This window comes from Podarcis raffonei, chromosome 5, assembly GCF_027172205.1.
Source record: "Podarcis raffonei isolate rPodRaf1 chromosome 5, rPodRaf1.pri, whole genome shotgun sequence".
Lineage (NCBI taxonomy): Eukaryota > Metazoa > Chordata > Lepidosauria > Squamata > Lacertidae > Podarcis > Podarcis raffonei.
The window spans coordinates 50,402,783-50,416,353 of record NC_070606.1 but is presented as its reverse complement, the minus strand read 5'-3'; the positions used below and the strand labels follow the sequence as shown (position 1 = coordinate 50,416,353).

At 41.9% G+C, this 13,571-nt stretch overlaps 1 protein-coding gene across 3 annotated transcripts in view; it reads right to left on the bottom strand.

The window, feature by feature from the left end:
- SHTN1 (shootin 1) overlaps window positions 1–13,571 on the bottom strand; it is a 69,945-nt gene that overhangs the window by 41,443 nt on the left and 14,931 nt on the right. For all 3 annotated transcript variants that reach the window (XM_053389077.1, XM_053389079.1, XM_053389078.1), the window contains exon 4: window positions 5,849–5,943. In XM_053389077.1, coding sequence (XP_053245052.1) covers window positions 5,849–5,943 — 95 coding nt within the window. The remainder of the gene's footprint in view (window positions 1–5,848; window positions 5,944–13,571) is intronic.

The following is a 13,571-nucleotide window of genomic DNA, read 5'->3' as shown; positions in this document are numbered from 1 at the left end:
AAAGAAAGGTTTTCATAAAGAGTCTGAAAAATCAATTTTGAAAGGAGGTCAGCAGAACAAGAGAGAGAACAGAAAGACTATGCTAGACAATCACTATGCTTATTTTAGCACTCTCCATTCCTTTCATTTCTACTGTTTTTGCCCCTGAATGTACATTTTCATTAACAGAAGGAAAGTGTTCACAGCAGCCATGATTATTCCAGATCAGCAATGGAAGAGGTTTTATAAATATGGAGTCAAGTTCCAAAGTCTAATAAAACCAAAAGAGCAGAAATTGACAAGGTTATCCTACTCATTTGCACATTGGGAGCCCTTATAATATACCATGCTTTTGTCATATTCTGAAATATGCACTGCACTAAAACACTACATACTAGCATGGCCAAGCCTTACAAATGAGGACATTGTTCACTTAGGGCAACGCTGAAAAAACCTGCTAAAATCATAGCAGGCAGTCTCCATGATCTATGCAAGATAGAGACATGTATCATAATCCTGCAACTTGTTGTGGAGGGGGCTCAGTGGCTTGCATAGCTTTCCCCCCTAAATTATTCTGTATTACAAGATGTGTAAGAGGCTGCCATAGACCTAATAATGCAGAAAGCATGCATAATAAAAATCAGTGCAGGTGCAGAGAACAGGCTGATGGACAGGTCCCCCCCTATCCACTTCTGAAAAATCTGAAGTTTCAATGCATTCCTGAAGACATAGCAACTACCCTGCTCCTAGCTGTACCCCATGTGATACTGGAAACCCTTGAATTGTGAAATGTAGGCAGCAAGCATGGCCTTGCCCAAATTGATTGGTAAACTCTCCCAAACTTGCATGATATCTGTCTGTAGCAGGCAGGGGTTACATTAGTTTTGATTTCTTGGACAGGTCCTCACATAATAGTGATTGATTGCTTAGGGTGGGGGAGAGACTGGCAGTCTCCGGTTTCTTGAAACACAGGATCTGGTTTTGCAGCTAGGGATGGGTGAATCAGTTTCATGCAGGTTAGAAGATGATGGGGAGACAAAGGAAAGAATGGCAGCAAAAAGAGAAAGGGGCTGCAGAAAGAGAGAAAAAGAGGTGACAGAAAACAAAAATGTCAGTGCCGACCTTTAAATCCCTAAACAGCCTCAGTCTTGTATACCTGAAGAAGCGCCTCCACCCCCCCATCATTAAGCCCAGACACCGAGGCCCAGCTCTGAGGGCCTTCTGGTGGTTCCCTCATTGTGAGTAGTAAAGTTACAGGAAACCAGGCAGAGGGCCTTCTCGGTTTGACATGTAATGTTTGATGTTTAACTGAGGTTTTATATTTTGCTGGAAACTGCCCAGAGTGGCTGGGGCAACCCAGTCAGATGGCATAATAATATAAATATAATAATAATATATTATAATAATAATAGATGAGTGGCCTAGCCCACCTTTTGCTCAGTCCCTACCCATGTTTCGCTCATTGCTATATGTGGTCCCTTACTGCTGTCCCACAAGGGAATGCAGCCCTTGGCAGGAAAAAAAGCTTGCCTGTCTCTGTAGTATAGTGTAAAGGTAAAGGGACCCCTGACCATTAGGTCCAGTCGTGACCGACTCTGGGGTTGCAGCGCTCATCTCGCTTTATTGGCCGAGGGAGCCGGCGTTTGTCCGCAGACAGCTTCCGGGTCATGTGGTCAGCATGACTAAGCCGCTTCTGGCGAACCACAGCAGCGCACAGAAACGCTGTTTACCTTCCCGCCGGAGCGGTACCTATTTATCTACTTGCACTTTTATGTGCTTTCAAACTGCTAGGTTGGCAGGAGCAGGGACCGAACAACGGGAGCTCACCCCGTCACAGGGATTCAAACCACCGACCTTCTGATCGGCAAGTCCTAGGCTCTGTGGTTTAACCCACAGTGCCACCCGCGTCCCTGTAGTATAGTGTAGAGGATATATAAAATAGATAGCTGAACAAGTGCAATTATTGTTAGCATATTTTATGCAGCCGATGCTGCTAGTGTGATTAGTGTAAGTCACATAAGATGTCTGAGAAGAGTGTGGGAACGGAAGACTGTCTTATCTCTTCTGTCTGAGCGTGTTATTGTAACTGTGGTGTCACTTTTGCAGTATGCAACAGTTGTTCTGCCAGAGCTTGGAGAACACAGACGTGATTATGGATTGTCTGTATAGAATGTAAATAAAATGTAGTTTAGATCTACGGATGTTTCTTTCTTCTTGCTGTATATGACGTTAGAAGACTTGTGTGCACTTTTCATATGAAAAGTGTCACAGAGAGGCACTCTGGAGATGAAGGGACATGCCGTTCCAGAGACGTGCCTACCGGGAGACGCTCAGAGGGGCATTTTTCTAACAATTATATCCTGTATCCAAGCATAAGAAGAGTCCTTCTGGAACAGGCCAGTGCCCCATCTAGTACTACATCCTGTTCTTAGTGGCCAACGATATGCCCATGCAAAGCCTGCAAGCAGGACCTGAGTGCCACAGCACTCTTTACCGGTCTCTGACCGTAATAATTAATTATTACAACAGCACTTTTCCTCCTGCAGCTACAAGCAAATGGTACTCCAGCAGTCTAGAACAGAGCTTTCCAAACTTTTCCTGTTGTTGACACACTTTTTATACACTTATCATTTCGTGACACAGTAATTCAGTTTTACTAGCAAACCAGGGGTTAAGCCAACCTATTTCCAGCCCTGGGAGGAGTGAAGGAGTGTTTGTACAAAACACCTACACACTGCAGCCAACACACAGTTTGGAAAGCTCTGGTCTAGAACATGGCCATCAGGATCAGTGGCCACTGACAGCCTTATCCTCCATGGATTTGTCTAAATCTCTTTTAAACCCATCAAAGCAAGGCAGCCAAGCAATGTAAAACTATACAGGCAATCAACTAAAAGCAAATGAATCTATCTTACAAAGTTATGGACCACATGATCCATAACAGGTGGCATTCCCCATTCCTTTTGTGTTTGTTCTGTCTGTATGATAAAAAAATGGAACCACCCCCATTGGGAGATGCACAAGGTCACAACGCAAGGACAGCTTGCAGATCTGACCATGGGAGATGTCCAACTTTTATTTTGAATTATATCACCAAGGGGATACAAGGCACTTGTGCTTTCTCATAAGCTCCCCTGTCCAACATTTATAATAGCAAAAAGTCATCCAGACTCCACTTGTCCTGCTGCTTTCCCCTCAGGAAGCTAGCTGTCTTTACTGCTGAAATGTCAATCTGGTTTTCTGCAGATTGACATTTGCTCTGATTCAGCACTAAAGAGCAGAGGAAAGCAGAGGACAAGCAGAAAACCACTTGGACCCATTCTTTCTAGGCACGGGGGAAAGTGGAAGCATGAATGAGCCCTAAGACACAAGATCTTCTTTTCCTGGGAAGGGACGCCACATAGTAAGAAGAGACCACCACTCTTGTCCTCAAACACAAATCCTCAAGCTAGATGTTTGAAAGAGGGAGATCTTCCCAGTCACCCTGCACTGCTAGTTCCCCTAAAGATCTAGACAGAAAATGTGAGAAATCCTTCCAGGGTTGGTCGAAGAGTGAGTCAGCTTTGACATAGCAAACCAAAGAGGAAGGTGCTAGTCTCTTAGCTGTCAGAGTGTGTCACTCCATGCAAAGAATGGAAAGAAAGGATAGTTACAGTCATAAATTCATTTTCTTAGTTATATGTTGATTGACTATATTATGAATCCTAATATAGTATCATTATGCAAACAATTAAGTTAATATATCCAGAAAGTACATTGCTAATGAATCTAAATTAAAAAAGATTTCCTACTGGTGGGATTTCTGCTACATCTGAAGAAGTACTTTGGGAAGGAGATTTAGCGGGGGGGGGGCGTGCACAAATGCACACAGACTAGCCAGCATTGCTAATGAAATTTGGCTCAGAATTGCCACAATCCATTTTCTGATTATGAAGTGGCTCAGATGTGTTATTCACAACCGTGTGTGTGTGTGTGTGTGTGTGTGTGTGTGTGTGTATCCATGAAGAGATAAAAACATTCTGTAATAATAATAATAATGTACTTCTGATGAGATGGAATATAGAAAATTATATACTTGGTAAATTCATCAACCTAGATGCAATCAACAGAGCAGTACAGGTCACCTTTTGCTTGCTCCACGGTTTGCTTTCATAAACAATCACCTGAAATGTAATACTCTGGCTGACTTTTCCATTTGATTCACACACTGAAATGCTCATTATTCTTTCATGTCGCAGACACTCAGGACATTTCTAAACTTGTTTATCAGTTAACCCAGATGCATAAAATGGTATGTGGGAGGTTGTGGTGAAGGGAGGCAGAATAAAAAAGTAAACATTCAATGAATTATCCTTTTTTTTTTGCTTTGTTTTTTTAAAAGCTTGAAAACCCAGTCAAGCAAATCTATCTTTAGCGGACTGCACATATTGAGCAAATAAAATACTAAGACACATATTGCATTGCTTGAAAGAAAGCAAGCAAAAAATCATTTATTATGTCCAAAAGTAAACAGTCAACTTCCCATCCTCTCCGCGCTTCCTGGCTCAAGCAAACAGGGCTGTTTCATAAAGCTCTTTTTTGTCAGAAATAACATAAAACTCAAGATTGTCACATATTATGACTGCACACACATATTTGGACCCTGACAACTCCCCTGCATATGTATATGCGACAAAACAGAAGCATCTATAATCATAATATGACTATTTTTCATTAAGTTGCAGGCCACATTCTACATTGGAGTGCTTTCCATGTAGGAATTTTGTCATGCACTGAATCTGTCTAAGGGCACATCCTTCAGCACTGACAAGTATGGAACTGATTGCACATATATACTGGGGTGTCAGGTTGTGAGGGGCTGGGCACATCCTTCCTGGGTGCAAGACATACTGGCTGCATCCACACACCTGTTTATTCCATTTCCCTAACTGTTAATTTCCATATTATAATTGAGCCTTCACACAATGTAAAAACCACTACTGGAAAACTAATGGCACCTATTTAGTGCTTGTTTCTGTGTTACTTGGTTCCAGGGGAAAAAACTACAAATCATTTGCAGCCAGAAACCCAGAAAATTGAGGGAGTCAGGTGACAAAATCTGGGGTGGTATACTGGCATACAGTTCTTTCCTGTTGGTCTCATGGGGGAATTGTGCAGGAACAGACACATACATGCGCAGAAAGGGTGGGGGAGTAGTGACACAGAATGAAATTTAGCACAACATGCTGGTGTCTCGGTTAAAAAGCCACAGTTGCACAATGCTATAGGTACTGCAGTGTGAAAGGAAAACATATGTGTGAATGTGCTTGTCTGGACACGGCTTCTTACACCTCTTTGGGCAATTGACGTACACTGTTAGATTATTTTTATAACTGCAGCCTCTCCTAAGTACTATGCAAAAAATAATAATTTTTAACAGTATATTTTTAAAAGGAAAGGAAAGGAAAGGAAAGGAAATGGACAGAAGCAGTAGCACTTTAGTCAGGGGATCTAACACAATAACTTACACATTTGAATGTGCCCACAATGCATATTAACTCAGATATTAAACCTCACTCTTCATGAGCCTCAGTGCCAAGCAGCAGCACACAGGATCTCAACATTAGAGAGCAATCCTTTGCGTATTTACTTGGGGGGGGGGTTGGGAATCATTCTGTTCAGAGGCACTTACTCCTAAATAAGCGTGTAAAGGATTGTGGTTTCAGTCTCCTCTGCTGACCTTACAGCTTCTTGGGCCTTCCAAGTGGACTACAAAGGATCAGCATCATTGTTATGCGACTTAAGCTTACCAGCCAAAGATGAATCATTGTTTCAGAAACCCTCAGAGTAGGTGTTCCACACAGAGGAAAAATAAAATATATATTCTTACCTTAGTGGCCAGAGCTTCTGCACTTTCACGGCATGTCTTCTCAATTTCAAGGTGGCTCTGTATGCAGCTCACTTCCTCAATGACCATGTGAGAAACTAAAGCATAAGGGGAAAATATTTGATTCACACAGTGCTTAATGAGTCAAGCCTTCCCTCACTCTGATTTTTATTTTACTCAGATCATTCATCCTATGATTATGAAAATCTAATTCAACTTCCACGTCAACTACTTCTTTAAAGCTAACACTTTATCCATATTAAGCAAAACATATCTATAAAAGGACCAGATGTCTATGAATGATTTAAAAAAAGAACTAAACATTAAGGTCAAAAATGATACATAGTATTTCCAAAGTTTTGAATACAAGGAGAAACAGGATTCCCATCTGATCCTATGGCTATTTGATCAGACTGCCTCGGAAGGAAGGCCCACTATTTTAATGGGACTTATTACCAAGAGAGAGAGCGCTGGATTGCAGTCTGAAATTCCTAACAGAACCTACTAAACATTAACTCTTCTTTCCCAGTGCTTCACCTCTCCCCAAAGTGCACCCTGTATTATTTCTAGTCCTTCTACTGTACCTCTACTTCTGCATGCTTGCCTTCATCCTCCCTGCCCCAAATCACCACCCCTTCAAAACTCATGCCTTCCATTCTTATAACAATCACATTTTATTACCTCTTCCCACTTCCTATAGCTTATATTACAGCAAACACAAAAATAATTTCAAACTAATTTCTATCATCCTAATTGCTGTTGTTATGATTACATTTATATCCCAACTTTCCTCCAAGCACTCAAAACTGGCACACATGGTTCTCCCCCACCCCAATTTTATCATCACAAAAACCCTGTGAGGTCGATTAGGCGGAGAGACAGTGACGAGGCCCAAGCTACATGGCCGAGTTGGGATTTGAACCCGTGTCTCCCGGGTCCCTGTCGAACCACTACACCGCAGTAGGAATTGGAAGGGCGGGGAAAACAATTATTTTCTATAAATAAAGGTTTTTAAGTACATTTTTAGCTTTCTATCTATTTTTTCAAAGCTTAATATTTCCTAAAGCCTAAACTCTGTCCCAAACGGCTTAATTCCAGTCCCCAAAGCTGGCTGAAAAGTGCAACAGAGTTTTCAAGATGCAAAGATTCATGGGTGACACTGGTGGACTCTCTTCCTTCATACGAACATAACATAGGAGGCTGCCTTACACTGAGTCAGACCATTGGCCAGTCTAGCTCAGTAATGTTTACATTGAGCCTGCTGACGTTTCAGGCAGGGTTCTCTCTAGGAGTGGCCAGTGGCACAGAGTGGGTGGGGCTGTGTTGCCCTCCCAGCATCTCAACACTGCTGCTTACCAAGAGAGACTGGGGGGGGGGGTGAGGTGTGGCGGCTATGCAGCCAACCAAAACTCCTGCCACTAAGCACTGCACCACACTGAGCTCCCCACCCCTCACCCCGTCCATAAGTGGCAGCGACAGTGTTGGGAAGCCAGGAAAGCAATGGAAAGAGAGCTGCTTCTGGTTCTCTTCCAGCCTTACTTGGAGATTGAAGCTTTGGCATAGAAAGTCACACATGACTATTCTTCAGAAGCACCCATATTTCTGGCCAGACTTCCCATTACTGTCTATGATATTTTACACATATTTGATAAAATTGCTTGAGTTATTTTGAGGCATTAAATATAACCTTTCTAAGTGCCTTTAAGAATTATTTAACTCTTCGGTGAAATTTTGTTTCCAAATTTATTGCAAGCTGCCATGAGCATTTTTTAAATGGAAAGTTGGGTGTAAATATTTAAACAAACAACTGCCATCACCGTCACCCAATTTACATCGCAAACATTTACATGTTTACTAAGGAGTTCCACTGGGTGGTACCGTATTTTTCTGTGTATAAGACGATGCTTTCTGCTAAAAAAAAAAGGGACAAAAATTGGGTGTCGTCTTATACACAGATAGTGAATGGAGGGGGGGACGTGCGATTAATGGCAGCAGCAAGCAGGATATTGGGCAGGCGATTGGCGGCTGTAGAAAGTGGGCGGGTGGGCTGTTGCTGGCGGCAAGCTGGTGGACAATTGGCGGCTGTGGCGAGGTGTGCAGTGGCTGTGGCAGCGGCTGTGGCAAGTGATCGGCAGTGGCGGGAAGGTAGGTGAGCAATTGGCGATAGTGACCTCCCTCACACACACACCCAAAGCTAAACAACTTAATTTCTTAATTTTGGGTTTAAAAAATAGGGGTTGTCTTCTACATGGGTGCATCTTATACACGGAAAAATACGGTATTTGACTTTTAAAATGTGCAAGCAGAACAGTTTATGTTTATGTACTGGAGCTTTCACCCTCTCCTTGTCCCGCAGCATCCCCAAGTCCGCTTGGGAAGGTTGGGGAAACCCCACAGAACAGATTTAGGGGGCATGCACTGGTTGAAAGCAACTCATTGCGTTTAGTAGGACCTGTTCCCAGGTAGGCATGCATTAGATTGCCCTTGTATATGTCCAAGGGCAGAGCTATAACCTTGGCATCTCTGCCTTGAATACATAAGTCTCACTGTCTCATCTTCCAAACCAAATGAGAAAACTTCAGAATAAAAGCAGCCTCCAGTTGTAGAACAGTCACCCAACTGCATATAAATGATATTGTTATGAAGTTGTGAATATCTGTTGCTGGGAATCACAAGTCCTGCTTTCATGTCTTGCTTACGGGTTTCCCACAGGGCATTTGGTTGGCCACTGTGAGAACAGGATGGGTCACCGTTCTGATCCTGCAGTGCTCTTCTTATGTGTACTGTGTATCGTTATGGGATACTAGAGTTGATGTGTTTTCTTCCCACTCTATTCCGCCTTGGTCAGACCACACCTGGAGTAGTGTGTCCAATTCTGGGCACCACAATTTAAGAAGCACAGTTCTATGATTCTTTCACACTTGAATCCAAGCTCTTTGGGGCTTTACTGGTGGTGGTGGGGAAACAGTGCTGTGAGCTATGGCTCGAAAATGAATAAGAAGCCAATGGCTTTCTCCCTCTTGTTTGCTATAATTGTTATTTATGTTTCGTGTTCTGTCAGCATCTGGCACTGTACCACCAGAGAGATGAAAGAAAACAGCCTTAACCGAAGGAGATATACATAGACACACCGCAAGAGCCTAGATGTGTTGTTATAGCTGGGCCTAGAAAACCAACACATGGCAGTAGTTTCCCATGTAGATGAGGTAGAAACACAGAGACACCAAGGGAAATACTCAGCCCTGGGATCCAATAATCAAAAGAACACAGAAGCCCTGTACTTTAAGAGGTTTATCTTCTATTAGGTCAACCCAGGCTACCTATTTGGCAGCGTGTCATAAGCCAAGAACAGGGGTAAGCACTGCATGCGCTGCAGACATACTGTCAGAAAATGGAATGAGTTGAGCAAAGCGTGGGGAAATGCCGCAAATAATCTCTGCCACATGCTGCAGTGGAAGGCAAGAATAATAAAACAAATGGTCATCAGCCAACCTCTCTTAGGCCACAATCCTACACCCACTTACTTGGGAGGAAGCTCCTCTGAGCTCAGTGCAAATCACTTCTGAATAAACACATATAGGATCAGGCTGCATGGAAAACCAACTTCAATGTCCTAGAAATCTAAAGATGTTGAGCCAAGAAAGCAAAGCTCATAGGCTGGATCCTGCTAAAGAAGGTATTTTGTAGTCTTCTACCACATCAACCTGGGACGTTACAATTTTCTAAGTGTACACAAAACAGGTTTTACATGTACAATTCAGTGTGTAAAATGTACATTTGTAAATGTGGGAAAAATCCAACATTGTGTGAGCTGGCTTCTGCACCCCCAGCTTCTGGGAGCTGCACTAGGGAGAAGAGGAAAGGGAAGTCCCATTGTGCAAGCAGATGTCCGTTTTGTCCATACATAGACGCCACTGAATTTCACCCAGCGTGTATTATGCAGATACACAGACCAGGTAGTTCAGGTTTGGTACCCGGCTGTATGGTAGCGTAGAATACATTCCAACCTGAAGAATCACAACAAGCAGAAAAAATAAGCTATTGCTAATGTGTCACCGAGTTGTGACATCTGTCTAATCCACTGTCAAAAGAAAAGAAAAAGTGATTACATGGCATTTGTCCAAAAAGCTGCTTTGTTGTTTCATAAAGTTAGCCAAGAAAGTTCTGATTCCTTTTACATTAAATGGTAGGAGTAGTGCATTAAAAAAAAAGAGTCACTTTACATTAATGGTAGGAGGTGAAAATTAACTAGATTTTTCATGTAAAATATAAAGGGTTTTTTTTTAAGACCTCATGGTTCATTTAAAGATTAGTTAACCTGCAATTATGATTAAATTCCAAAGGTAAAATGTATCTGAACACACACACACATATATATACACACCCATACATATACCCCCCTTCCTAAGACTGTCCGAAGTTCTTATTATGCTGATATTAAAATTCATAAAGCAACACTAAGTGGCCAAAAACCTCTCCAACCTCAACATTTTTTCAGGGGTAATAATAATATGCAGCAAATGCAGGCCAACCAAAAACCACTTAACTAATTAGTAGTTGCAGTCGCCGAGAAAACATGAATCAACACTGTTATTACAAGTGGCACATTTGAGTGGCATCTAATTATGACTTGATGAGCGTGATACTTGCATTATCAACATTACTACCGCATCCCATCAGGGACTAAAAGCCGCTGATGGCATTGACTGCAAGAAACTCCCCCTCAATGGCACTGCAGCACCCAACAATCTCCTTGGCAGGGGCACCCTCACTAAATGACACGTTAAGCGTAATTACTGGCCGACATTGTAAATAAACAGGATTGGAAGTGAAAATTGTACCAAGTGCATAAGACACAATCTGACACATTGGAAGTGGCAGCCTTAATTGAGAGTTTCTTTGACTGCTCAAGATCATTTCAACTGCATTTCTCGGAGGACAGTGATTATAACTGTGGAGACAGACGGCATAATGGTATCAGCACTGCTGACAGAGCAGTGAATTAAATTGTATCTGCTGTTGTGTGAAAGCCTTGATGAGAAGTACAGATCCTTAGTGGTCTTATCATTATCACACAATGGTCATGTTGTCATCAACCTTTCTGGCTCCAATTGAAAAGAAATGATTGTGTGTTGAAGCTTCCCCCCCTACCACCACCTCCTATCTCTTCTGCTGAATAGAACCAATTTTCAGAGAGCTATGAAATCACGCTATAGGGCCTAAAATGCAGCTGCTTGGCATACAGACTGGGCCCCATTAAACAGGAATCACGCACAATATGTGTTTATGCCGGGAGAACAAATAGAAGCTGAGCGCAGGCCAAGTTTATTCACAGACACAAAGCCCGTGTAGCTCTTCATCAATATAATTGCCTTTTATATTGTCGTTTAAATAATGGGCTCCATTATTGCTGTAAAATCCTAATATTCCTGGCATTTTATCGCTATGTTTACAAGGTATGTCTTTTTCCCCCCTTTCTTTTTTTAAAAAAGGGAGGGGGTGAAGCACATGAAAAGGAAGATAAAGGAAAACCCACGGCATTTTACAAGAGCAAATATTACTTTCAAATTTTAAGACTCCACTCCTTGACATTTTCTGCCAGGCTCTTGAATTCCCAGTATCACTAGCACATATTAACAAGTCACAAGGTGTCTGTGTGTGCCTGCCCTATTCCTTCCACTTCTTTTCACAGGAATTTGACTTCTTAGGCCTTTTACCCCCTCAACATATAGCCACTCCACCAGATTATTTCAAAACAGCTTAAAGTTTAGGACTATTTCACTGGAGGTTTTTCTACTGCATTTATGAACCGACGCAAACCCCAGCCGTGTAAATTTCTTTGTCATCTATGTATGAGGTGCAGGTTCTTTCTTTTAACCCTCTATTGCTAATGCCTAATACTGCAACAAAACACACTATGGTGACCTAACAGAACAGGCTGCAATACTGTTGTCATCTCCTCTCTTGAGAAGCTATTCACGGGAGGGCTTTCCACTCCCATTAGCTGTGCTTTGTTACCTCCAGACACCACATGGCATCAATAGAACCATTATCACACAAGAGGGAAAACTGGATATTTGGTGGAGGGGGTGAGGGGTGGGGAGAGTTGTTAGCATATTTATTCCTTGCGCCAGTGGGAGACATCATCATACCCACTTTAAATTTGGTTATGTAGATGTGCTTGATCCTTCATAAAGAAGTCAGCAGCCTGAGCCTTAGACAGTAAAGCAAACAAGCCTTCTCCAATATATTGAATTTGGGTCCCCACCCCATTTCCCACCACAGAGATATTCAAAGGAAGAGTTCCACACAGCCGTCACAGCCAGTTCCAATTAGAACCCTCCATATGTGGGCAAGAATAGCAAAAGCACACATGAATAAACGTGAAATGTAAATAAAAGAAGGCAAGGGCAGAGAATTATTTTCCTTGCAATTCTTTGAACTAAGGAAGATGTTCTCTGTCTATCAGCCCCTGGCTAGCATTCTGGGTATTCCAAAAATTAAAAAATAATAATACTTCAGCAGTTGACAAATGTTGAAAGTAAGGAGGCAAAAGCTGGCATTTAGTGTATTCGTTTCAAGCAATTTTACTTATAAAAGAATAAGTCTTTTGGAGAACAAATACTCCTATCACTTTTCAACCCACGTAATGCTATCCAAATGGAAGTATTTAAAGGAATATTTCATTCCCCTGTACAGATAAGAAAGGAAAGAAAAAGAAAGAAAGAAAGAAAGAAAGAAAGAAAGAAAGAGGAAGGAAGGAAGGAAGGAAGGAAGGAAGGAAGGAAGGAAGATTGCAATAAGACAGTAAACAGAAGTGATTCTTTGACCAGAAAATGTAAATGGAACTGGTGATGCTTTCACCATGTCAGAACTGAAATGTAGGTTTTCTATGAGGTTGCAAGTGCCTAGAAAGCATATTGACATATGCTTTTGGCACTACATCACAAAAACAGTGTTTATTGTTTTCAAAAGTCTGCAAAACAGGCAGAAATTCCTCGTCGCTGCATCTTTGTGACAGGGAGAACTATACCACTTGAATGTCTGCCTACTTTTAACAGCATTTGTGCCCTACGATAACTTTTTTAAAAAAACAATATGCAGCTTGCTTCCTATTTATTTAGAACGAAGTAAATGATGCTTTCAAAGCTCTACAATTACCTTTAAAACTTATACAATAAAATCTTTCTCATAACTGCAGTTCCATCAACTTATGCTTCTCATGAGGCATTTAAGCAGGGGAGGGTTGGCAGAATCCCTGCTAGGAAAAACTTTGTGCCTAATGTGTCAGAAAAGGTCATCCTTGTCAAGCTTTATCTTCCGCATTTTTTGTGGGTAGATAGAAAGGATAATTTCAAGGAACTGCCATAAAACTGCCTCTCAACCTGTCTCAGCTTTTGCTTTCATTCCTACACATTTTTGTGGCGGTTCAACATCTGGAAAATTTTACCAGCTACAATAGGGAAATGGAAATCCCACAAGAGGACTATTAGGACTATTTAATGTAGTATTTTGAGGAGGGAAAGAATATGATGCAAAGTGGGGAGAAAGTGACCCCCTTTCTCGAGGTCTCTGTATGTGCCAAAGGAATTGTGGGACACAAAGGGGTCTTACAATAGGCTTCAGAGAAGGCAGAAGTGAGCAAGTCTATCCCACTGCTGCTACCCCTCACTAAAACCCAGCCCAAGGCAATGAGAATATTAGCATTGCCCATTCCTGAGCATGA